We start from the raw sequence: 25,202 nt of genomic DNA, 5'->3' as shown, positions 1-25,202 counted from the left end.
CACCCATTTAGTACGTACGCAGAAATCTGGCAAAGCTTGACCCGTCCCCCTCCCTGTACACATGCGTATTTTTTTACACACACACCCTGTGTGCGTACGCTTGACTCCCTTCCCAATTCTATAGAACGGCCTATATTTAATCCACGCAGAAACCATAAAGGATTAATAGTATTAACGTGTTTGATAAAACAGATAGTCCACCGACGCTGAATGTCTGGCTGCATCAAAGAAATAAGCCGCGTAACTTTTAAAAGTGTCTAATGTCCGCTAAAATTAAAACGCCGACTGAACCCAGTCGAACAGGTTACGTATTAGACTATGCGTATGTACATTATTAGCAGACACATACACACACCCCTACGCAAGCGTATGCATGTTCGGTTATCCCCTCCCCCCTCCATGCGTACGTACTAAACGGACGGCCCCTAACTGCAACGTTCAAGGCTCACACCGATAAGGTATCATATATTAGTTTTAATTTCGTTCTTTCCTTTTACAAACACAATAGGTAGCTATCATCGATGATTTAAGAAGTATATGTATTGCGTTGTACGTTGTTTTGACAGCTTTTCAGTTTAGATTATTTCCATGGTAATCTTTATTATCAGGTTTTTTCTGGCCACCAGGTTTTGCTTTGATTTGGAGGATTCAATGCGTTTTGGTCTATTTTAGTGGTACTACACTTTAACAATAAGCCAATAGATTGTAGTGAATAATAATGCATTGATATTATGAACTTATAATTTAAGGAGCATATGGCGAAATCCGCACTATGCATGAGAATAAAAACTAAACATTTGGTCGGTATGAGATTAACATGCACAGCTGAAGTTATGAGAATATACTTGTGTGTATTTTAATTTCGGAAGTAGTCAGAATGTCAAAAACGCTGAAACTTACAGTGTAGTTACTGATCATTCGAGATGATTATATATTACCTAGAACAACTTTTCTTAAACATTTCTGATTTATCCATTTCAGGTTTCGAAAGGGATCAATGTACATTCATACTCATTAATTTGACCAGAAAGGTCAATGTGTACTTTTTTAGCTTCATGAGAAGCATTACTCTTTGAAAATGTTCATTTTATTAGTAACTATGAAAGCACAAACTTACCTTAAGTAATACGAAATCTGTTGAAGATTTGTCGTAGAGACATAAAATTGCAAACTCCTGAAATTATGAAATTTAAAACAAAACTTTTAATTTAATACAAGGGGAAATGTTAAAAGAAGGAACATTTTCAATGAATGGTAGATGTAAGGATTAATAGATAAGTGACGATTTTTGATAAACAGTCACACCCGTAGGTTATTTGAAAAGTTCTGAATATTTTTTATGACTCCTTTGTTTCTTTGAACCTGTAATCAATTCAACTCCAATCGACAGACAAAACAGCAGTCAGTAAAATGATATGTAGTATTAGGCGTGGCACGTGACATTAGTAAATAACAGTGACCTACGTCTGTTCGATATGGAGAACAACTCTGCTACTAAAAAGAGAACATACTGAACAATACTCAGACTGATATCAAGGCCGGTATGGATACAGTTTACGGATGTAATTATCTGTCATCTTCTACAACTTAGAGGATGGTTTCATTGCTAATGAAAATCCTCGCAAATCCATTAAAAATGATCCACTTTCTGGGAGACGATTGTCGGCGATTTGTAAGCTGGAAATGTCCGTCGTGAACAATAGATGAAGATACTTGAAACACAGTGGAAGATGTTTGTTATTATGAGCATTGATTAGTCAGCTGTTTTAATATATTAAAAAATATGCTACTAACCAAATATGAAAAGGGAAGAGTTTGAATGAGATTGTCACCTATAATGAAACATAGATTTACTTTCTTTGGAAATCGAGCATCAGAGATAACACAGACCATAAAGTCAAGAGGCACTGTTGTTCAGGTACCTGTGTCTGATTATTCTAGTGTCATTGGACAATTTTAGGCCCAAAGTTTTGCCAAAGTCGCGCAACACTACCGAACCAAACGCCCGTGCACTGCTAGCCGAGATATTCAACTATTCCATGAAACTGCACAGGGGCATACATTTGCCGTCATGACAGATTTCTCAAAGATGCCCCAAGGGGCAGACGATTTGAAAGCCGGCTCGCGGTTGGTAGTGCAGCGTGCTTTATATGAACAACATACCAAAAAGGGAATACAAAGTGGCATTCACTAATCTGATGATCAGAATGAGGACATATTTAAAGGTGCATTGAAACTACTTTCAGGTGATGTATTGACATACTGTTAACTAATAAGGAACATTGTTGTACATTATACTATTATTCAGAACTTTTTAAATACCCTCGTAGATAGATAATTGAAGATTGATGATGGTTAAATGTAAAGAAAATAAACCTGCCTAAGGATTGTTGAGGAAATAAGTTATCAATTCAAATTGATAGCCTACGTATCATATGGATTATACAGAACGATAACTCATTTGTACTTCCACCGATTGCAAACAAACAGTATTCTCACTAATAAAATAACGAAATTATTGAATACTTGAACATTTAAGTAAACGAAAAAGACTGAAATTTGTCCATTCGTTTTATCCAAAGGGATATAGTTCTTTTTATATTCAATAAGCTACTAATGTATTTACAAGCGACATAAATATAGAGAATACATCTAAAGAAAAGAACGCATTTTTTTCGTTTACATTTTTGTCCAACCCAAAAATACCTTTCGTTCGTCTAGATGTATCCAATTTATTTGTGCGACTGAAAAATAAAGTAGATATGTCATTTTACTAGTATTTCACAAAAAAGGTAATTGTAATGCCTTTCCTTAACACAGCTATTCTCCTATAAATCAAACGGTACTACTATAAATTACTGTTAATAATTAATTTCTTGTTCTTGATCTTGATAATATGAAAAGGAGTGTAACTGATATCAATTAATATTGCTTTGAAGATGGAATTTTGTGAGTATAAAAAGTACAAGATTAAAGTACAATAATTGCCAAATCCATCTTCCTTGTAAGGCATTTTCCATATGTGCTCATTAGGTATAAAGGTTGTCACAAGAATATTGTTCACGCATGAAAGCATGACAGTGATATTTCCATTGTGAGATATTATGATTTATTGTTGATGGATTTGTGCTTAAAAGGTTAAGTCAAACAGATGTATGACTGCGTCATGAATATAATGATGAATCTTCCGACCCTGTCAGCGTTCCAGGTAGATAGAAATATATAGTGCAACACCTGCCCTTGGTGCCCTTCCCCTCATCACTCGGAAGTTTTCTTGCCCCTCCATTCTGCCACTCGCCAGATCACGAAATGCTAAAACTTAATTAAAAAATTATTCCACTGATATTTCTTTTTTTTTTTGCCTATGATAAACATATGAATGTGCTTTCTTTGTCTGTTTCTACTTCTAAAAATATGAAACTCTCAATTTCATTCATGGAATCAAGTTCTTTTAAGGCAAAAAATTGCTTTTCTTGCAAACGGTTTCCCTTCATTCAATGAAAGTGTTTCATTTACCACAAATGTCCCTCTTACCTCCTCTCTAAGAGAAATTCCTAGCTGAAGCATTGCTTATACATGATTGGGATAGCCATACCCTGTCACACGCACTGTACATTGCTTTCCATTTTGATTTTTGGGACTATGTTCAACATTTCAAGATGGGATGATAGCTTGAATACTGATTACCAAAACGTGAATAACTGAATATCGGTCACTTATAAAAACAGCGAAAATTTCGTAAAACCAGGCATTATGGAAAAAGTTTTGCCTAGTTAGATAACATAAATAATACGAACGTATAAAATATAAATGAAAGTGGAGTTAATTATGGGTTATGTATATTTACGTGCTTTGTATCCACAGTAAAATTTATTCCATGGTTCGTCATGGAATGACAAGGTGCAACATTGATATGCCGTACGAGACACAAGAAAGTAGATGCGAGGGCTCGTTTGGAAGACTATGGTAGGTCTGTAAAAAAAACATTGGCTTTCACCGTCTGGTTGCGGTACATTCTTACGTAAGATATTAGGACCAAGCTATATGTTGCAACGCGAATACATGGTTTAAAAGGTATCTCTAATTTTATTTTGGAATGCGGATTCAGGGTCGAAGACCGCTTGTTCATAAGGTCATGTTGTTGTCACTGTAGTCGCTCTGCATCCGTCGAGTTAGAGGATGACCATGTCTTCACTAACTGGTTTCGGTTAGTTTTTATGAGTAGGTATATGGCTGATCAGGCAACGTTGTGCTTGACATCACCTGTGGCATATTGCACAAAAAAGCCGATGGTATTGCTTGATCAACACAGGACGTAATGCAATTCTGAAAGTTACGCTGTTCACTTTTCTGCGCTGATTCTGCAATTCTCCTCAGCTCAAAGTATGTAGTTCAGTATGGATGAGACTGAGCCAGGTGAAACGAGCCTGTGCAAAAGTTTCCCCAAGAACATACAGACGTATGAAACAGTTAATAAACACCATTCTTACACATGAGGCTGACATTGCTTCTAACCAATCTTTAGGCACCACAATAATCAGATCTAATTTTCTGACCGAGTAAGCATTTGAATTGACAAATTTCTGGCTGACGATATCACTTGTCGAACACAGTCCAATTTCACGCATACAGCTTGCTCGTATGCCGTCATAAATGCTTGCAGACGATGTGCCAGTCAGTAGTATAACGTCAGATAAAGGGTCTGTATTTTTTAAATGCAATGTATTCCTTTTATGTGGTTTTCACCAGTGTCATATGGGCATTTGGCCATGCGATGATTTTAGTAGTGCACAAACCTTGGATGTTTGCTATTTTTTATTTAAGTCAACGTTTGTAGCTTTGTTGGATGTTAGTTATTATTTGTTTAACAATGGGGAATTGATATTGGGATGATATTTTTTTAAACGAGTAAGTAGCAAACTGCATTGAGCAGGCGTCATAGTGTACAATATTCAATAGACGTATTTTGTATGTATTTCTTAATAATTTAATTTTATTATTATTATTATTATTATTATTATTATTATTATTGTGTTGGGTGACTTGCACTATAATTGCCGATTGTTACTTGTTAGATAAGCAGCTCAAACTGTGGGAGTTGCTTTGTGTTGGTCATGTTTGGTTGGATTTGATTTCGTATATACTTCCTCTCTCAACACGGAGGTAACCATTGTTATGCAGGACCTTCTTACAGGATTTGGCACAAATGTTTCAGGACACCCACTTCCATAGCCTTTAACCAAATCTTCAATTGTTCAAAGCCTTGCCACGGTAGGTTCCATATCCAAAGCAACCTAAATAAGCAGTTCTTTCGTTCAGAGATTAGGCTTAGAACCCAAAACTCAACAAACAGGCATACTTCTGGTATATAGAGCTTTACCCACCACCTTAGTAAAAGCGGGCCATTTACATTATTGACTACAAGACTTTGATAATTCAATAAAAAATATTTCTAACTTGTTTTCAAACTTGATTTTGATGTTGGTTTCAAAAAGGAACTTTGCATTTGCATGCAGTGAAGAACTTTAAATCTGCACAGGCTAAATGAAGAAGTTACCAAGAATAAATGACAAAAAGAACTGAAGTGCGACACTTACTGGTCCCTTCTAATTAAAACATTTACCCTACGTTACACATTTAACCATTAGGTGTTTCGAAAACAAACTCACTGGATCATTTATTGTCACCTTTCTTACACATCGGGTACCTCTGATTACTTGGGAATTTCACCAAAGCAGCCACCCGTGCCTAATACAAATACTGAGAATGTGGTTGCATTTATACATCAGCTTGGTAGGGCAATGTAAGGCATATAAAATCTTTTTCGCTTTATTCCTAAATTTCCCTTTCAATACAATTTCTTTGTTTATGCTTGGTAAATGTTTGATATTAATAATATTTACCCAGTGGTTATAGCGCAAGTTGTTATGTTTGATACCGTTAGCAAATCCATACAAAACGTTGTAAATAGCATATATCACTCGTATTTGATATTACGTTTTTGTATAGTGGAGAGTCATTTCATTCCTAATGGCAGAAATAAGCTCGATCGCCACCTAGCAGCATGTGCCGTCATTGACATTCCTAAGGCATGTTATCCTATGGCATACGACAAAACCCTTGCCCATCTATAACCGTGACTTTGCTGCAATATAAATTACATTTTGGTGTGAATGGCGGTCGGCCCTACACCTGACCAACTGCAAAATTGTAATGAATTGATAAAATCATATTTGGTTAAAAACATAAACATACTTGGAAAGTTATAGTCCCTCACAAGTTCCCTCCCTTAGCTTGGTACTATTGAAAACTATGTTTGGAACACCTTTCTTAATAGTTTAACAGAAAATCTGATCCTACTAGATCGCTATGTTTGACTGCATACATTGGGGTCCTTGACACAAATGCATTTTATTGACTTTTGGCTCAAGACTTGGAAATCAAAATATTTCTTTTTTAGATTACACTCAAATTATTATTGCTGCTGAGCTGTAGGACATGGCTAACAAGTGCATCTGTTTCCACACGGATAATCAATCCTTAATGGGAATCATAAACAAGCAACCTTTCTTCCAAACACACAAAATAGTGCACCTCATTGGAAACTTGGTACTATACTGCCTTGAATATGTTGTGCAAGGCAAGATATATAAAAGGGTTATGTAACAAAGTTGATGATGCCCTTTCTCACAAAGAGGTTTGCTAGTCAAAGAGATGAGCCTCAATGCACACATGCAAGAACACACAATTCCAAAATTACGCCACTAGAGAGTACACTTTACAGCTTAGTTGAAGCTATCCAAAACCCAGCAACACCAAACATAGGAGCGAGCGTGGAAGCTATAGATGGGGGTCTAATGGAATTGGCTCTCCCCATTTCAATAAAATGTATAACCCTCTTCATAGCGCATTCAAGCAACAAAAAAATATAGTAATCGCTCGTTTTGAAGTGAAACTGTTCATGGTAGCCAAAGAGTGTACAGACTTATTAGCCAAAGAGTACGCAGACTTATTTTGGGGTGGCTTATAATAAACTTAATGATACCGCGGATTCCCCGCCTTACAAGAAGAAATGTGCTATATTGTTGACCCCCTTTAGAGACGTAGTGTTGTAAAACGATTCTTCCATGTTTAGTCTTGTGTCATTACTGGACTATGTGCAAATATTTCATAATTCCTTACTCCAATTTCCTTATTAAATAATTCTATTAAAATCATTCACAAATAAATCTCGAGACGTTTGCTTGCCTGCCGACAAATATATACTGCACAAAATCATTGCGGCTTGATCGCATGCCAGTTCAGGCGAAACATGCATAATAGATGTAAAACCTGTTTGCCAGGGCTTTGGAAAATTTAAAAGCTATTGGTCTTTACATGTATTTTACTGGTAACCTCACATATGATGTAACAATGATTATGGAGTCCTTCATATGTTGCATAGCAAAATATTTATCTTCTCAAAGAAAAACAATAACAATTCATTTTTCATTCTAAAATATTGGTAAAATGGAATTTGTCCAAAATTACGAATGTTTTCATGTATAGATTTATTTAGTTCTCAGGAACCTACTATGCATATGTAAGAACAAAAAATGGAATACGTTTCCCAACAACTCCACCTAAAGGTCTATCTTAGTGGACAATACATACATAAAGTCATACAAAAAGGATGACACGTGTAGAAAATAATATACACAGTAGGGCACAGAGATTCAAAACTATCAAAATTAATTTAAAAAGTCAAAACTGAACATAAAGGAAGAAAATAAGAAAAAATGACTACACGGCTAAAGGTTAAAAAGTTCAGATGCAAGAGAGACAAGATATACATGTAGTGTATTGCATAACACGAGTTAGTCACCTACGTCATTATAACAAATGTGGGCAGATAGGGCGTCATATGGAGAAGTAAGCATTGCGTTTTCTCTTAAACGTTTTACATTTCGAATATAATTAAGCTGCTAGAAACAAAGATATATATATATATATATATATATATATATATATATATATATATATATATATATATATATATATATATATATATATATATATATATATATGTACGCTGTATCAATGATACACAACGAGATATATAAATTATTCATTAAAAGGAAACTAGGCTTGTCGGGTTTCATTTTAATGAACATTTTTTAGAACGAGTGGTATATCATTGATACAACGTACGTACTGTACATATATTTTATTTATATCACAAACAAATGCATATATTTGCCGTTTGAACTGAGTTCAGATTTACTACAGGCAGCTGTGTATTGAACGAGTAAATTAACTCACATCGCTGCCGAGTGTGTCCGCTATAAAATGAAGTCCTATTCATTTTGTGGCTATTCACAATAACCTTTGCATATTGATAAGTTGATTGTTTTTTGTTTGTTTTTTCCTTCTCAGTTTCTATTTTTTTCACATTGATTAAATCAATATAATAAACACTTATGGTTTAAACATGAAAGACGGTTTTAATGAAGAAGCACTATAAGCACATGGTTAGCTACGCCATTCACATGAACGCTCAGCCATTCACGTACCGGCGCATGGAAATTAATGTAGAATAGAAACTAAGCAAAATGACGAACCAACAAGAGGTAATTCAAATACTTTATATGCACAGCTGATCTAAGTCATAAGTTAATAACAGTAATACCGACCATAAAACTCTCTCTCTCTCTCTCTCTCTCTCTCTCTCTCTCTCTCTCTCTCTCTCTCTCTCATCCTTTGGTCGGTTTGACTTAACTTTTACCATCATTCATAAATCTAGAAACATCGATGTCACAAGCGAAAATCCTGTACGCTCGTCTTTCATAGATCCTCGTCCGAGAGAGAGAGAGAATGGCCTTTTCATATTTAATTAATAATTTTTAGAACATTATAATTGGTTTATGAAATAACAAAATAAATCACAGTATGTGTACCACTTAACCGAGAAATTTACCGTGTGATGTCGACAGAGTTTGCAACTTTGTATCATTGATCATATAACACTGTAAATTAATCCCAAGAAAATGCACACATATCGTCAAGACAGGCCGTATTATTGTAGATTGCTTGGTGCATGTTCGATTTCAAGGTTTTAATGCACCACAAATTCTTTTTTCTCTCGCTCCAGATTTCTGCTTAGTGTTTTCTTCCTTCTGTTATGCATTAGAACAGAGGGGGTAAAAGAAAGCAGAAAGAATTGGGATGAGATTGTGTACTATATTCAATTCATTTAGAAAACGGGGATTTTTAACACGTTTTATTGTTATTATCATATGTCACTAATGATTAATGTGTGGAAATTCATCATTGATCTAGAATCATTAGCACACGGTTGTGAGAATGTGTATATATGCGTATTATTGCGCCATGGGCAGATCACAATTTGATATATTACTGGTATTGGTATATCAATTTGCTTTGCACCAACACTTTAAATGACATGTTATTTTTAATGTATGTGGTGTGTGTGTGTGTGTGTGTGTGTGCGTGTATATATATATATATATATATATATATATATATATATATATATATATATATATATATATATATATATATATATATATATGCCAGTCTCACAATTTTATCATTATTATATTTTAATGAATATTTACAATACTTGTGCATTACTTTGTTTCCATTAATTACAATATATTGATATGGTCCCTCGGCAAAAGCACCTGGATGCTTTGGACGAGATCGAACGGCATTCAGTTCATTCAGTGTGCATTTGTTGCCCGTCACAATGTTGCGATTAACTGTTTGAGAGCTATTTCATACAGAAAGATTCTATTTTATGTTGCTTTTTTATTTAATGTATATTTTTGTCTATTATGTCTGTAATGCCACCATTGTTCCCGCCATTCTTTGTTAATGAGCGCTAGTTGGTACCTTTATAGTTTCTAATGGTTGAATCGGAGAACCGTGTTGGTCTCCGCGCAATATATTTGTGTACGAATCAGAGAGTGAGAGTATAAAGAGGGCCCAGTTCACTCCAGAGTTCAGACGGACAACATTTACGTCAAGAGTCAGTAGTCGGTTTCTCTTTAAATACAAATTTGGCCGTAAATCAAAGTTTGGAATTGTAACAAAATGTATATCTTTACTGTTTGGAAATTGAACAACAACAAAAAAGTTTAATCAGGTAAATGTATTTCGGAAATTTTTATTTTTATACTTATAATAGTTTATTTAAAAACAGAGTCTGGATTTGTCCAGATATTGGATTTATCAAGATTATTAGTTTTTTTCTCCAGATTTTGGATTTGGCCAGATTTTGAGTCACAGAGATTCTTTAACTTGTATAAAATAATTCTAAGAAATACTATTAATAAATATAAGTAATTATAGGAATATGTTATATTTCTTGAATAGCATTTATAAATATGGTGTGGCAGGTTTTTAGTCATTCTAAAGAAATCAGATTTTAGATTTCCTTATTTTCTTTTGCCAAGATTTTGGAAGCTCTACAAACCTAGCTTTTAGAGTTTTCATATAATTAGGCAGAACAAATCTCCACATAGTGGATTGAACTCTGATAATATAAACAATAATATTCTTTTACCAAATTTAATTTTGAAAATATAAATTTGGAATATATTTTGTTAACCCATTTTTCATACCCTCATAAATTTACAATAAAAATAGTTGTTTTAAGCACACGTGTAATTTTGGTGTATTGTAGACGCTTCGTTTAATTTAGATTATATTATGGTAATGAATTAAAATTGGTTCACTGTATGTAAATACAATTTTGAATATCTAAATAAAGAAAACAAAATAGAATATTTCTTTCAAAGTAAAACAATTTCTTCTTTATTTATGACATCATAAATAGCACACATTCCTTCTTTCTACCACTTGCATATTTCCACACTCCTTTCACCTCAAGCCAATACCTCCCCCTGCGGGTCTGGGGTTGTAGAATTGGCCAGACGTGTCCTCACTACACGTCGTAAGAGGCGACTTAGTAAAGGCAGCCTGATTGCCATGAGGTGCGTCCCGTGTCGTGGGGAGGAAAGGATCTTGGTAGTTGAGCAGAGGCATTCCAACGCAATATACTGCTTTGGCCTCTACTTCTTCTGGACGGGTGGTCGGGAGGGTCCGGTCTCGAGTAATCGGCTGGTCACGCCAAGCCCTAGGAGGTCTTAATTTACTCGCTCACTTTCTCTAACTTTCTCCATGTATCTCTCTTGATAACACATTTGCCTCTGCAGTCTACCCCTTTATTTTTCCTTTCTCCTACTCGCAGAAGACTTCCTAGAAGGCGGTGGCTTAACGGGTCAATCGGGAGGTAATCTTACCTACTGAGTATACCACCTGTGTATCCCTGGCGTGGGTGGGCGAGCACGGGTGACGAAACAAGTGAAAAACAGAAAAAATGGAAAAGCAAAACAAAAACAATTAGCTAAAGAGAACAAAATCCATTTCAGAATCTGAGGATCAACCATATGGCGTGGAATCCTTTCCTTGCTTCATGGTCTACCAGTCAAAAGATGAAGCTAAACCACTTGTCGAAAAGAATATACTTGGTTTAGTCGGCAAACCCAAAAGTGTTCAAAAACTGAAATCGGGTAGTCTGCTTGTAAAGTGCGAACGTATAGCACACACTGAAAAGATTTTAAAAAATTAAAACTCTTCACGATGTTCCGTTAACCTGTTTCGCACACATCACTTAATACATCAAAAGGCGTCATTCGTTGCCGTGACTTGGCTGGAGTCGGCGACACAGAAGTCATCGAAGGGATGAAAAATGAAGGTGTCACTGCAGTCCGTAGAATTTGTAAAAAGCGTAACAACAATATGCAGGACTCCAACACCATTATACTCACCTTCAACAAACCAACAGTACCTAAAGTGGTCAAAGTTGGATTTTTACAAGTCATGGTTGAGATTTATAAACAAATTTCCCTTCGATGCTTCAAATATCAAAAATACGACTATCATGAAGACAGATTCTCGAAAAGCCAAGAATGTGGCCGACGCGGAGACCCCTCTCGTCGGAAATCCGAGTTCAGAGCCATTCCCCATTCCCTACCCAGAGGCCAGAAAGCTTGTAAAAGGTAGAACTTCACCCCCAGGACCAACCTTCTCAACTGTAATGAAAAACATTCCAAAAACAACGAAAGACGCCCAAACCCAAACAAGCCCACCTGAATCACCATCCAGCTCAAACACGTCACACTATAAACCTCTGAAAAACTCAATATCGACTCGTACAACCTTCAACACCACACCACCACCAAAATTACCAAATTAACAAAAGGTCGCAAACAAATTGGCAGCAAAATGGGTTTGATGTCCCCATAAAGCTGCATAACAGGTTTGGAGACTTTGAGTAAGTGGATACAGAAGAAACTGTTTCACGTACTCAAGGTGGCTCCTGACCTACAACCAGCAAATGTAATCATGTTCTTACTCCAGAGAAATAAATCCATATATTTCGCTGCGAATTGTCTAACCTAGTTACATCCGCTCAGATTTAAAAAGAAATCTAATGAAGAATACTTTATACAATGGAATTGCCCAGGACTTAAAACAAACTACAATGACATTCTTTTGCTTTTAAACGAACATGATCCTGCAGTACTATGCATGCAGGAAATATTTTTCAAAGACACGGACATCACACTTAAAAACTATGCCCTTTCTAACGCATCCTCCAAAAATGTTGATAAGGTTTCAGGAGGAATTTCCGTTGTTGTAAACAATAGGGCTCCTCATAGCGTCATTCCCTTAAACACAAATTTACAAGCCATTGCTGTAAGCGTCACACTACATCGAGTGATTTCCTTTTGTTCTATTTATATACCACCAAATAACAACCTACTACCAAATGACACAGACAACCGTGTTCAACAACTGTCCGCCTCATTTGTTCTACTTGGAGATTTTAATGCCTTTAACATTTTATGGGTATCAAACTACATAAGCGACGGGGCAAAATGGTTGAAGATTTCATTTCTAGACACGACTTGTGTCTATATAACACCAAATCACCGACATATCTACACCCAGGAATGGATGCCTACACGTGTATCGATTTGACAATTTATTCTCCACCGCTGCTTTTGGATTACAAATGGAAGGTCGCTTCACAGCAGTGACCACTTTCCATTCTCTTCTAAGAATACCAACGTTGCAATCGATGAAGCAATTCCACAATGGAATTTAAGGAAGACCGACTGGGTCAAGTTTAAAACACTTTGAACAGCTAGACATAACAGGGAATACCGTTTTAAATGGCAATGACCCTATTCAGTATTTTACTTGTCCTAATCGATACTGCAGAAGAATCCATTGCCAGTTCCTCAACGACCTAAAAGAACTCAAACACCATGGTTCACCAAAGAATGTAAAGAAGCCATTAGACAACGCCGAGAAGCACTAAATAATTTAATGATCGTCAAACGCCCGAAAATATAACTAAGTACCGTATTGTTCGGGCCAAGGCTCGCTGCACGATTAAAGAAAGTCAAAGAGCATCATGGAAAAAATATCTTTCAACTTTAATTTCTCGTTTCTCAATAAAGAAAGTTTGGGACACGATCCGCAAAATAAATGGAAAGGAAGACCACAATTCTTTCCGACATCTGAAACTAAACAACAAGAATTTCAATTCCAAACATGACATAGTTAATACGCTTGATGATAGTTTCTCTCAAAAGTCCTCGTCGTCTAATTACCCAGAAGCCTTCCGACGATTAAAAACTCAGAAAGAAATGACACGGTTGAAATCCACATTGAAATACTCAGAAAGTTATGATCAACCATTTTCACTGTTGAAGGTTATGAAATCTTTGACTAAGGCCCATGATGCATCCACTGCGCCTGACGACAGACATTACCAGTTTTTGAAACTCCTACAAGAACCATCATTAACAGTTCTTCTGGAAATCTTCAATGATTTATGGATTACTGGTAATGTATCAAACATTTGGAAAAAGAAATAACAGTTCCCAAACCAGGTAAAGATAGCGCAGATCCTACCAACTATCAAACCATTGCCCTGACGAGCTGTGAGCGCAAAACAATGAAACCGATGATCAATTCTCGGCTTTTATGGTACTTGGAAACTAACAATTGAATATCTCCTTTCCAAAGTGGCTTTAGATATGGCCATTACACCAATGATCATCTGGTTAGACTGGAAATATTTATTCGTGACTCATTTATCAAGAAGAACATTTAGTAGCGGTTTTATTTGATTTAGAAAAGGTCTATGACACGACATGGAAGTACGGGATACTGAATGACCTGCACGATCTGATTCAAAAAAGGCCGTCTGCTCTCTTTCATATCGAACTTTCTCTCAGACAGAATTCAATGTACGTGTGTGATCCACCCTCTCTACACGAGCAAGAGATGGGTGTGTACCAGGGCAGTATGTTACCTGTGACACTTTTCAACGTCAAAATCAATAGCATCACCAAGTGTTTAGTTCTGATGTGGATTGCTTCTTATACGTTGATGATTTTCTAATATGTTATCGATCAAAGAATATAAACCATATTCAAAATCGGACCAGTGCCAACGGTTTCATATTTTCAAAGTCAAAAACAGTATGCATGCAGTATGTCAGTTACGAAGACATCATGACGAACCTAAACTCACTCTGGACAGAACACCTATTCCAGTTGTTGAGAAAACAAACTTTTTAGGTATCATCTTCGACAGAAAATTGACTTTTATTCCACATCTAAAGAACTTGAAAGCTAATGCTTAAAATCTCTAGATTACTTAAGTAATAGCGCACACTGACTGGGGTGCTGATAAAAAAAAAAAACATCATCCTCAATTCATATGGAACGTTTATTCGCTCCAAACTGGACTATGGTTGCGTTGTTTATGGTTCAGCTAGAGTCCTACTTGAAGATGCTTGACCCAGCTTATCATCACAGAATAAGGCTCTCTCTTGGAGCATTTAAGACATCCCCTATGTGAAAGCCTTCTCGCTGAAGCGAACGAGCCACCTCTAACACATTTTACAGAAATGCTTTCCATACAGTATGCTCCTAAATTAAGATCAAACCCTCTTAACCATGCTTTTTCGATTGTTTTTCAATCTAAATATCAAACATTTTACGAAAATAAACCAAACGCCATACATTTCTTTGGCATTAGAATATCATCCAGCCTTGACAGTAAAAAGATTTATCTTTCTAAAGTCCAGAACACGTCCTTCTCCGAAACACATACCTGGATAATTAAGCAACCAAGTGTATATAAGACACACGATGGAAAAAATCTGAGAGAAATCCCTCCATGTACCACAACTCTTATCATGAACTCCTCACCGAATTTAAAAACTACACAAGAATTAATACTGGTGGATCAAAGGATGAGGAAAAGGCTTCTTTAGCCTTTGTTTGTGGTATATAAGGTAATAAAAAAGCAGATCGCGCTGCTAAAATGGCCTTATCACAATACCATCTGATTTTAAAATACCATATACTGATCTTACACCTTGTATCAAAGAGTATTTACGTCAGAATTGGCAGGCATCATGGAATGATGCAGTGAATAACAAACTATCCGTAGGGAGAAGGTAGTCATTGCAAGAATTCGAATTGGCCATACTTATATAACCCACTCCCACGTGCTAAAAGGCGAAGACCCACCAGAGTACGGTCCTTGCAATGAACCATTCGCTATTAAGCAGTTTATGACTAAGTGTTTCGACCTTCAACCTACGTGCAATCAATACTACAAGGTGCGTGACATGAAGGAACTTTCTGATACAATAAACGTCTCTTGCATTATAAAATTCCTGAAATAAGTAAACATTTATTATAAACTATAATTTTTATGCTGTCACTTTGAGCATTTTTATGTAATGTACATACCGTCCTTTATATCCAATACCTTTTCAACTGAATCTGCATTAGCATACATCATTTACATTCCCCGTTGATTGGTAAGTTTTATATATTACCTTGACCATCTTATCGTTTTGATTTTAACTGTTTGATTTTGTATCGCTGCTCGATAAGAATCCTTTAATCACTTTTAAATAATCCTACACATAACCTTTCGTTTGTCGCTTAACAGTGCTGATGCGCCGTGAAAATATAATCATCAATCAATCAATCAAGCCAATGCCATGGGAGTCCAGAATGCATTATGACTGGAAGAACCCTGACAAACGATGGCAACAATGGTCAGTAATTGAGAGTAGAGGCATGCCTTACTTTTTGGGGGTTGGGTGGGGGTGTAAAACAACATATTTACATAGTTAATACTACTCTGTGATTTAAAATTTTTACTTGCGTTTCAGTTCAGTACAATGGTTTCCCCACGGGAATTCATTGTGTACCAGCTGTTTGTCATTTCCTTTACTAAAGCTTTAGCAACAGAATTGATAATTATGACAACTTAGAATGTTCTAGAAATGAACTTTTAACATTTTGGTCCTAATATTGTGAGAGGTTTTTATATAAACAAGCCAAGCAATAAACAATTTTTGTAATTCCATATCATAACATCTGTCTTAGTAAAATAAAGCTGCGTTCATTTGAAAGGATTTAATGTATTTATTTAAATTATTCATTGGAATTAAAAAGTGATCTTTGACTATGAATAAATAACTATTTAAAAATTATTGTCAATTCGTTCAAGAACATTCTTAATTCTATCAGTGATGCTTAAAAAATGTGTGTGTGTGTGTGTGTGTGTGTGTGTGTGTGTGTGTGTGTGTGTAAGCCTTGACTACATGTGCATCATATGAATGTCATTGTATTAAAAAGTCTAAACTATTCTCATAATTTTAAATTGTACGACATGAACAATGCTATAAAACTCTTTCATATTTTAAATATATAATAGAGAACAATTAGAATGTTGTGCTTTGAAATTGACCCCTAGAGTTCAGAGTTATAAAAATGTATATTTTGGTACTTCTGCAAACTCTAAGTAACATGATAACGCTGACTAACCTGAGGAGAACAGAGTATAGAGGTCTCTCTTAGTAGCATTATTGGGAACACCGTCGACTTTAATGAGTGGCCCTTTCAACTTCATTTTGTAACCATGATCTTCACACAACTGCAATAATAACAATAGTAATAATATTACTCAATAGTAATAATAATCATCATCTTCATCATCATCGCTGAAAAAAATGAATAAAAGACAAAGCAAATGTGATTATGTCCGTCCATGTTATTCCGCATCAAGAACTGAAGTACACATAATTTCCAAGGAAGAGCTGGGGTAGAGGCATTATAACTGCTGAAAAGTGTATCAAGACAGAATAGAGGAAACAAATAGAATAGATTGAGGAAGAAAAGCGATGTATAATTCACAGTACGAGGAGAAGACTTGCCCAGGACGATGAAAAGAATGGTATTGCTGTTGTTTTTCTTTCTTCGGTTTTTATGAAATTTTGAAATATCTCAAAGTAGGTTAATCAGTTTGGTTTAAAGCTTTATTTTGAAACAGCTGAAGGAATCTAATAAGTGTTCATACCGTTGCGACATTTTCGTTTCTGACAACTGTCTGGTCAAACAACAATTGCAATTCTTGTTCTAAGTGTGATATCTCTGAGATTAGGGTCGGTGGGTAAGTGAGGTATTTTTTGTCCGTACCAGCGCTCCACTTCCATCTAAAGTTTGTAAGGAACTAAAGTTAATTTTCGTCCTTCTATAATATCCAGGTATATAGGTATTATGAGGAAGGTATGCCTCATTTTGTTCACTTCAACTCTTGTCATAAAAAGGTCCAGAAATCAATCCTAAGAAGGAAGCAGTGCCTTTAACAAGTTATCTATCAGAATTAGAGGAAATCTTCCCCGTTGAAAGAGCAATTTTTCTTGTTTTGCCATCTGATGAAGAACACTAAGATGTTGAACTTTTTGAATAAGATGTTTTCGCATCAGGGCATTGGATTTGGTGAGTACAGACAAGATATCCCAATGTTTAGCTAAATGAGTAGGGAGAGTCTGTTCTCATTTCTTTGAGAAGTTCTTTGGGTCTCAACGGTGTAACTGGAGGAAGCCGGCTTGTAGAAGTGGATGAATAATGATTCCTTCTAAAATTTCACTTCCATTCGGTTTCAAGAAGTTTTTCTTCGTTTGTGTAAAGATTCAAAGCTACTTTTTATTTTGAAGGAGAAAAAAAAAACGCTGCGCTTGATTATTGGAAATTTGAATAATTGCTTGTAGTAAATGACGTGCTGTCAAAATCAACCATTTTGCACTTCTTTGAGATTGGCTCCTGACAAATATCAGCGCTCTTGTGCATTTTGATTCAGGACCGATGGCATACAATGAACAAATCAGTTTGACAGGAGTCTGGGATACAAGGGAAGTCATAATGGATACTGTCAGAGAAGACAGAAGTGAACGATGCTTTTGTAGTGTTTATATACGGATCGTAACGAAGGAGATATGAAAATGTATTCTCAAGGAATCCCATTACAAAAACGAAATCTATGAAAATGTATTCTCAAGGAATCCCATTACAAACGAAATCTATTCTTTATGACTTTCTTTTAATAACGTGTAAGTCAATCACCACTCTTTGTTTTACTACACGATAAGCTTTGGAGACTGATATAACAAAAGTGATTTGTGTTGATCACACATTTGACAAATTCGTTTTTTTTAACGTAATGGCGAAGATGCAGAGCTTCCAGCTTTTAACGATCTGACCTTTCGTCAAATATTTAGAACCGGATGATGGGGACAAAAATATATAATAGCTTTGAGATGTCTGAGATAGTCAATAAAAACCACAATAACATTTTATATGTCTAATAAATATTTTCATTGTACAACACCATGCTCACATTTTTAAAAATTTGTCTGGGATTTATTTTTATTTTTTTTCTTAACAGTTGTCATACACGTTTTGGGATAGTCATCCACGCTGAATTCCCGAGTGTTGAATCCAAGACTTTTCCAATCACGTACATCCTTCCAGTTGTAAATCTAGCTCCTGCCGCAGCAAACTACATACACACACTTCTTGGTGAGAGAGAGATTGTTGTTGTTGTGGGGTTTAACGCCATTTTTCAGCACACGATAGGCTATACATGGCGGGCAGTATTAATGGTGGAGGAAAAACCCGGGAAAACCTGGGAAAGAACCACCGACCCACGAGAAGCTACTGGCAAGCTTTCTCACATAACCACATTGGCTGAATCCGAGACTCGAACCGGCGCAGACAGAGGTGAGATGGCAGTGATCCGTAGCGGAGAGCGCTTTAGACCACTCGGCCACTCGGGGCCCCAGAGAGAGAGAGAGAGATTATTTCTTCTTCGCACAGACAGAAGTAGTATTCATCACTATTTGCAACACTATAACATAATTAGTTTCTCGTGCACAGACAAATCTTTTGCTCGTCATGTCTCGGTGGTTTATTTAAACAAAGAGAATCTGCCGATAAAAGAAATTAAAAACAATTTAGTCACTAAGATTAACGCGACACATAGTCCTAAATTCAAAGGAATAATGTCACATTGCGGGAACATTTCTTTTAATAACACATAATAATCAATTCAGTTTTAACCGTGTCATTGACTTCCTCCCAGTTTCGTAGTTTGTAATTTTGTCCTGCCTCAATTTCATGTTTGAGCGAGTAGACTGCATATTATTTCTTCCTACGTCACAAACAGAGACATAATCAAGAAGATTACATTCTGAATCATGTGTTAAAAGAAGTTTCACTCTCAACAACTTCAGTAGTCCAAGAATAATATGTCCTAAATCTGATTATAAGGGGAAAACCTGCCATAACATAACTTTTAATTCTCGGCCAGGAAAAGTGATGTACGGTCTTGTTATAAGATTTATTGACTCCTAAATGATCAGTCAAATGAGTTTCATGGGCTCAATTGAGAATTTCCTGTCCATGCGACTTCGGAACAAAAATGCGATAGCTCACTGACCACTCGTCGCCAGCGGGTGCCTCTGGTGGTCTCCAGTTTCTCATAAGGACCCTATTTTTCACAAAATAGCAAGTTGTTGCCTCTGCTGCTTCAGTTTCTCTGATATTCCTCTGAAATAAAAGAAAATCTCAGGATCGTTTTCCTGTTCGACGACAAGTGATTGTCATTTGTCACCCTGATTGGAATAAAGATAATGAGTAGTTAAAAGAGGATCACTGATATCAATTCCTTTTGATTGATCAAAAAGAGGAGCAAAAGTGACCTCTTCAAAAGCCTGACCAATAAATGTGTCAGCCAAAGGAATAGTTTCCTGATCAACTTCTTTCTCAAGCCATAGCTCTAGAAACTGCACAAGCAGGGTATAAATAAAATCTTCAATAGGATCAACCTTTTGATCGAAACAATAATTTCTAGTTACAGATAGACTAACCACAACCTTATTTCCAACTAAGTCATTGCTTAGTAATAAATGAATACCTACAATGGGCAAGGAGTTCACAGCACCAATAGATACTGGCCCTAAAACTAAGTCTGATGACAAATTAACATTATGAAGATGAATCTGAATAAAGCCGCACTCTACTCCCTGAACAAGAACACTTACAGAATGAGAACACTTCTCAGACAAAGGCAAAGTACCTGATCATAAAAGACTCTGATTTGCTCATGTGTCACTTAATATTTTAATAGGGATAGGATTGGCAGGATCCCCAGTAAGTGATATAGAACATTTCGACATGAATGGTTCATAATTCTCCATAATATAATCAGATGGGATTTGTTTGACCCAACAAATCTATTGTTTCCAGTAAATAGCCATGAGCAATCAGAAATAACGTGCCCTGTTTTCTTGCAATATGTGCACGTAGGAAGAAATAAGGATTTATTATCAGTCTTGTCAAAATTTTGATTCTTATAATCAGCCAGAAACGTAGGTCCTACCACATGAATTTAAAACGGTACAATCATCAACTGAAATTCAAATCTAATTTCCTCTTTTTACGGACATTATTTATGATTAGCAGGTTGATAATTTTTCCGGTAAACAGCTTTTTACAAATTAAAAGCATAAATAAGATTTTTTTAAATAAAAAATGACATAATTACAACATTGCAGACATTGACATGCATAAACAAAAGCTCTAAAATAACACAATCGTATAGTAAAATAGGTATCTGATGCAAGGGAGACAAATCTTGTATCTTAAAAGTGCGCTATGATCTACATGTTGTCCACCTTTGTCATCTAAGATATTTACATGGAGTCAAAGTGACTATTCGGGTGTAAATGCAACGTTTTTCCGTATGTAGACTCCCCCCCCCCCCCGAAAGTTTGACGTGTGTCAAATTAACATTTTTAACGAGATGAGTTTGCGATATTTTATAACACGGGGTGTAAACGCTATTTTTCAGCACATCTTATGCTGTTCATGGGGTTTTTGTAATACCGTCTCACACATGTAACTGATATCCACATGAAAGGCTGACGCTCACGCTAAAAGAATTGCCTGCAAAAGTGGACACTCGTGGATAATTTCAGTGACTAGTACATCACAATAAATTGTTGCGAGATATCTAGTGATTTCACCTTGTGAAATAAACAATAATCAAAGACAGACGTTCAAAACAAATTTCCTGCAAAAGTGGACATTCGTGGACAATTTCAATGACTAGTACATCACAATAAAATGTTGCGAGATATCTAGTGATTTCACCTTGTTGTGAAATAAACAATAATCAAACCAAGTTTGGTTACTGTGCGTTGTAATACTATTAGGTAAATGTTTGCTTGTATATGTATACCGTAATTGATTTTCTTGCCGAAAATGGAATGGTTCCCCGAAGAAAGCATTTGACAATTTTTCAAATTCCGTTAATAACTGCTTTATTTACCCAACGAAATCCCACAAAACGTGTGCATCTCTGTGGAATTCACGTGAAAACTGCTGCATAAACTTGTACATTCGATTCTATTCAATGACGTTAAAGGCTTAGACTACTCGAACGGCTGTCATGTACCCATGTACCTTAAATAGGAAAGACTATTCGATCGGCTGTCATGAACTCTTAACCATGAAAGACTATTTGGAAGGCTGCCGTGTACTTTAACTAGGTAAGACTGTCCGAACGGCTGTCGTGCATCTTAACTAGGAAAGACTATTCGCACGGCTGTCGTGTACCTTGACAGGTCAAAACACTATAAGTACAGCATAATAATAATTTGTTGTCACTTCGTGCATTTAAATGACTGAAAAATTCAAACATATGATGAACACAAGTTTATACTTTTGTTAATTTGCACCAGTCTACTGTAATGTGTTTTCTAAAATACAACAGCTAAATTTGGACCAGTCTATTGTAATAATAATAATAATAATAATGAGGACTTTGTATAGCGCCTAATCTTTAGAAGCTCTAAGCGCTTTACAACATTAGACAACACCTATAAGATAAAAAAAAAACATAATAATATGATTACAAAAACAAACACCATGAAATTAGAAAACATTAAAAAAACATGCTGAGAATATTTAAGGTTGGAAACATTATTAGGTTTTTAAGTTTGTTCTTGCAGTCGAAATAAGTGAGTTTTGAGAGCCCTCTTGAATGTGATCACTGTATCTTTGTGTCTAAGTTCAGTGGGCAATTCATTCCACGTTGCTGGGCCCTGGTATGCAAGATAACGCTGTCCATATGACTTTGTTTTCATAGTGGGAATAATGAGTATACGATTGTCAGAGGAGGAGCTTAAGTAACTTGCTGGTGTGTACACATGGGTGAGGTCGGATAGGTATGTTGGACTAGAGTCCGACAGTGAAAGGTAGCACAGATAACAAATTTTGTGTTTGATTCTGGATCGAATGGATAGCCAGTGTAGGGTACAGAGCAGCGGGGAGGTGTGCTCTGATCGTGGTACTCTAAGTATGATCCGAGCAGCTGTGATTTGAACTTTTTGAAGTTTCTGGAGCAGATATTGAGATGAACCAGACAGAATTGAGTTACAATAGTCCAGTCTTGAAAGTACTAATGAACACACAAGTGTTTTCTAAAATACAACGGCTAAATTTGGAGCATTTGTTTTCATCCTGATGTTGATTTTTGATATCCAAAAAACCTTATTTTCTATGTAAGATATTATTGAGGAATTTTGAAAGATTTTTCACTATATACAAAATGATTTGACAATCACCAGATACCACATACATTTATATCAGTTGCTCTTTTAGGAAGAAGCATTGGAGAGCACATACCTTTGATGGACATATATTCTCTTATGGTGGAACTGGGGATCTAATCTGGAAAACAGAGATTCACAATAGTGCGTCATAACTACTATGTCCGTATGGTTGTTGCACAAGTATCATAAGTTAGATTTTTATGAAAAAGATATTACAGAAAACCTTCCAAATCTCACTTTATTTTGTTTTCTTCTTATCCCCAAATGTTCCCAATAATTCTTATATAATTTTCTTTTGGCAACATTGAAAAACGAAGCTATGAATTAGAACACGATATATTCAATGGGTCGACTATTCTGAATCTGCAATGTGTTTATGCCAATATTACTGAAAACACAAGATGGTATTATTGGTCATGCAGGCAAACCACGCTCGAAAATAATTATGACTTTAATCTTTGATGTTAATTCCGCGCCTCTAAAGTATGTGCCTCTTACATTTAGTTAAGAGAGAGAATTATGATAGTAGTAGGATATAATGAGGAAAATATCTCGTGCAGTATCAGCACAATAATAATCAGTTATGTATTTCATGATGTAAGAATGGACAGCATTTTTCGTCAACCTGGCTAACTCAAAATGAGGGTTGGGTGGTGTTAGGGCGAAATAAACGTTTTCGTGTGTAGCAAGTTCGCCAATCGAAAAGATATTAATCTGAAGATTAACAAAACAGTTTTTATCATATGAACCGTATATAAAAATATGGACTGAAATACTCTATACCCAATATTAGTTGTCAGCATTCTACCAGTTAACCAGCTGGACAAAGTTTGCACCATGTGTACTGAAAAAACCCGGATGAACTTTTCGATCTATTACTTGACAACGTTTAACGTTTTAATGAATATACTCACATATATTCAAACTCCCCTATTAAAATCTCCTCTTGACTCTGGAAAATATCGTAGAATGCACGTTTCATGAAATATAGTGGGGATTCCTCCAGAATAATTCAGTGATTAACACAACGCTCATTGACTCCCATGAGATTTAGGAAGTCACATATTGACCACGTGACCATCCAGACTATGTCACACAAGTCATCCGTTCGTAACTTCAAGGTCAACCCGATCGATTTCACACTGAATGGGTGCCGACAGCTGTTATTCGGATTAGTTTGGCTCTTTAGGTAACAATAATTGACAGAGAAGTTACGGATGCATCGAACCATCTTTTTTCTCAAACTTCACAAGTTCCGGTGTTTTAAAAAACCGATCACTTCTATTTAGGCATTATTTCGAACTACAAGCAAGATTTACTTACCTCCGAAATTGAGCAGCTTTACAACGTGCTACGCATCTCTAAAAATGAAAATTTGACAACGGCAATTTCTCGCTTCCCAAAAACATCCTGACACTTTTTGGAGGAAAGAATTGTGCTTAGTTAAAATTACTTCCGAGAGATTATTAGACTGAGGTCAGTAAGTCATAAAAATTAATAAAGTAATGGGACTAGGTGTTTGGAACTAATTTGTTGCTTTTAACATACATACGTGACCTCAGAATTGGTCGGTTTAGGGATAATATCCAAAGTTGAATAGCAAATCGCAAGATACATAATCGCTTATTTAGCGACTATCGTGCAGAGCGCTTTTTCCCAGCACTGTTAGGCTATTTAGCGCCATACAAAAGGTTATATGTATGATCATTCAAAAATGATAAAAGGTTTTGTATCGACCAACGATATCAAAACCAAATAGCTGAAGTAAAACGGTAAAATGGTAAGGGTAATATATAAAGCGTCCCGATTAATGGGGAATGTAAATGGTAAATGTTAATAAAGACAGATCAAAGGTTATTGAAAATAAGGGACGGTATACACATTACATAAAAATACTCAAGGTGATAGCATAACAATTATAGCTTAGAATAAATGTTTACTTCTTTCAGGTTTTCACAATACGAGTGATATTTATTGTATCAAAACGTTCCTTCATGTCATGCACATAGTAGACCGATCGCGCGTAGGTTGGAGATCGAAACACTCTATCATAAAGTGCTTAACAGTGAAGGGTTCATTCCAAGAAATACATTCTTGCGATGACCACCTCCTCTCTAAGGATGGTTCTGTAGGA

At 35.9% G+C, this 25,202-nt stretch overlaps 1 protein-coding gene across 1 annotated transcript in view; it reads right to left on the bottom strand.

The window, feature by feature from the left end:
• LOC149787927 (sterile alpha motif domain-containing protein 9-like) overlaps positions 1–24,138 on the bottom strand; it is a 51,679-nt gene extending 27,541 nt beyond the window's left edge. The window contains exons 1-4 of the mRNA XM_089974184.1: positions 23,983–24,138; positions 16,938–17,046; positions 2,707–2,744; positions 1,118–1,174 (exon numbers count right to left, since the gene is read on the bottom strand). Coding sequence (XP_089830310.1) covers positions 1,118–1,174; positions 2,707–2,744; positions 16,938–17,022 — 180 coding nt within the window. The 5' untranslated portion in view covers positions 17,023–17,046; positions 23,983–24,138. The remainder of the gene's footprint in view (positions 1–1,117; positions 1,175–2,706; positions 2,745–16,937; positions 17,047–23,982) is intronic.
• Between the last annotated feature and the right edge of the window lie 1,064 nt (positions 24,139–25,202).

Source organism: Sinohyriopsis cumingii, chromosome 11 (assembly GCF_028554795.1).
Source record: "Sinohyriopsis cumingii isolate HCF-2022 chromosome 11, ASM2855479v2, whole genome shotgun sequence".
Lineage (NCBI taxonomy): Eukaryota > Metazoa > Mollusca > Bivalvia > Unionida > Unionidae > Sinohyriopsis > Sinohyriopsis cumingii.
Note: the sequence above shows the minus strand (reverse complement) of the source record. Positions and strands in the feature narration are given on the sequence as shown.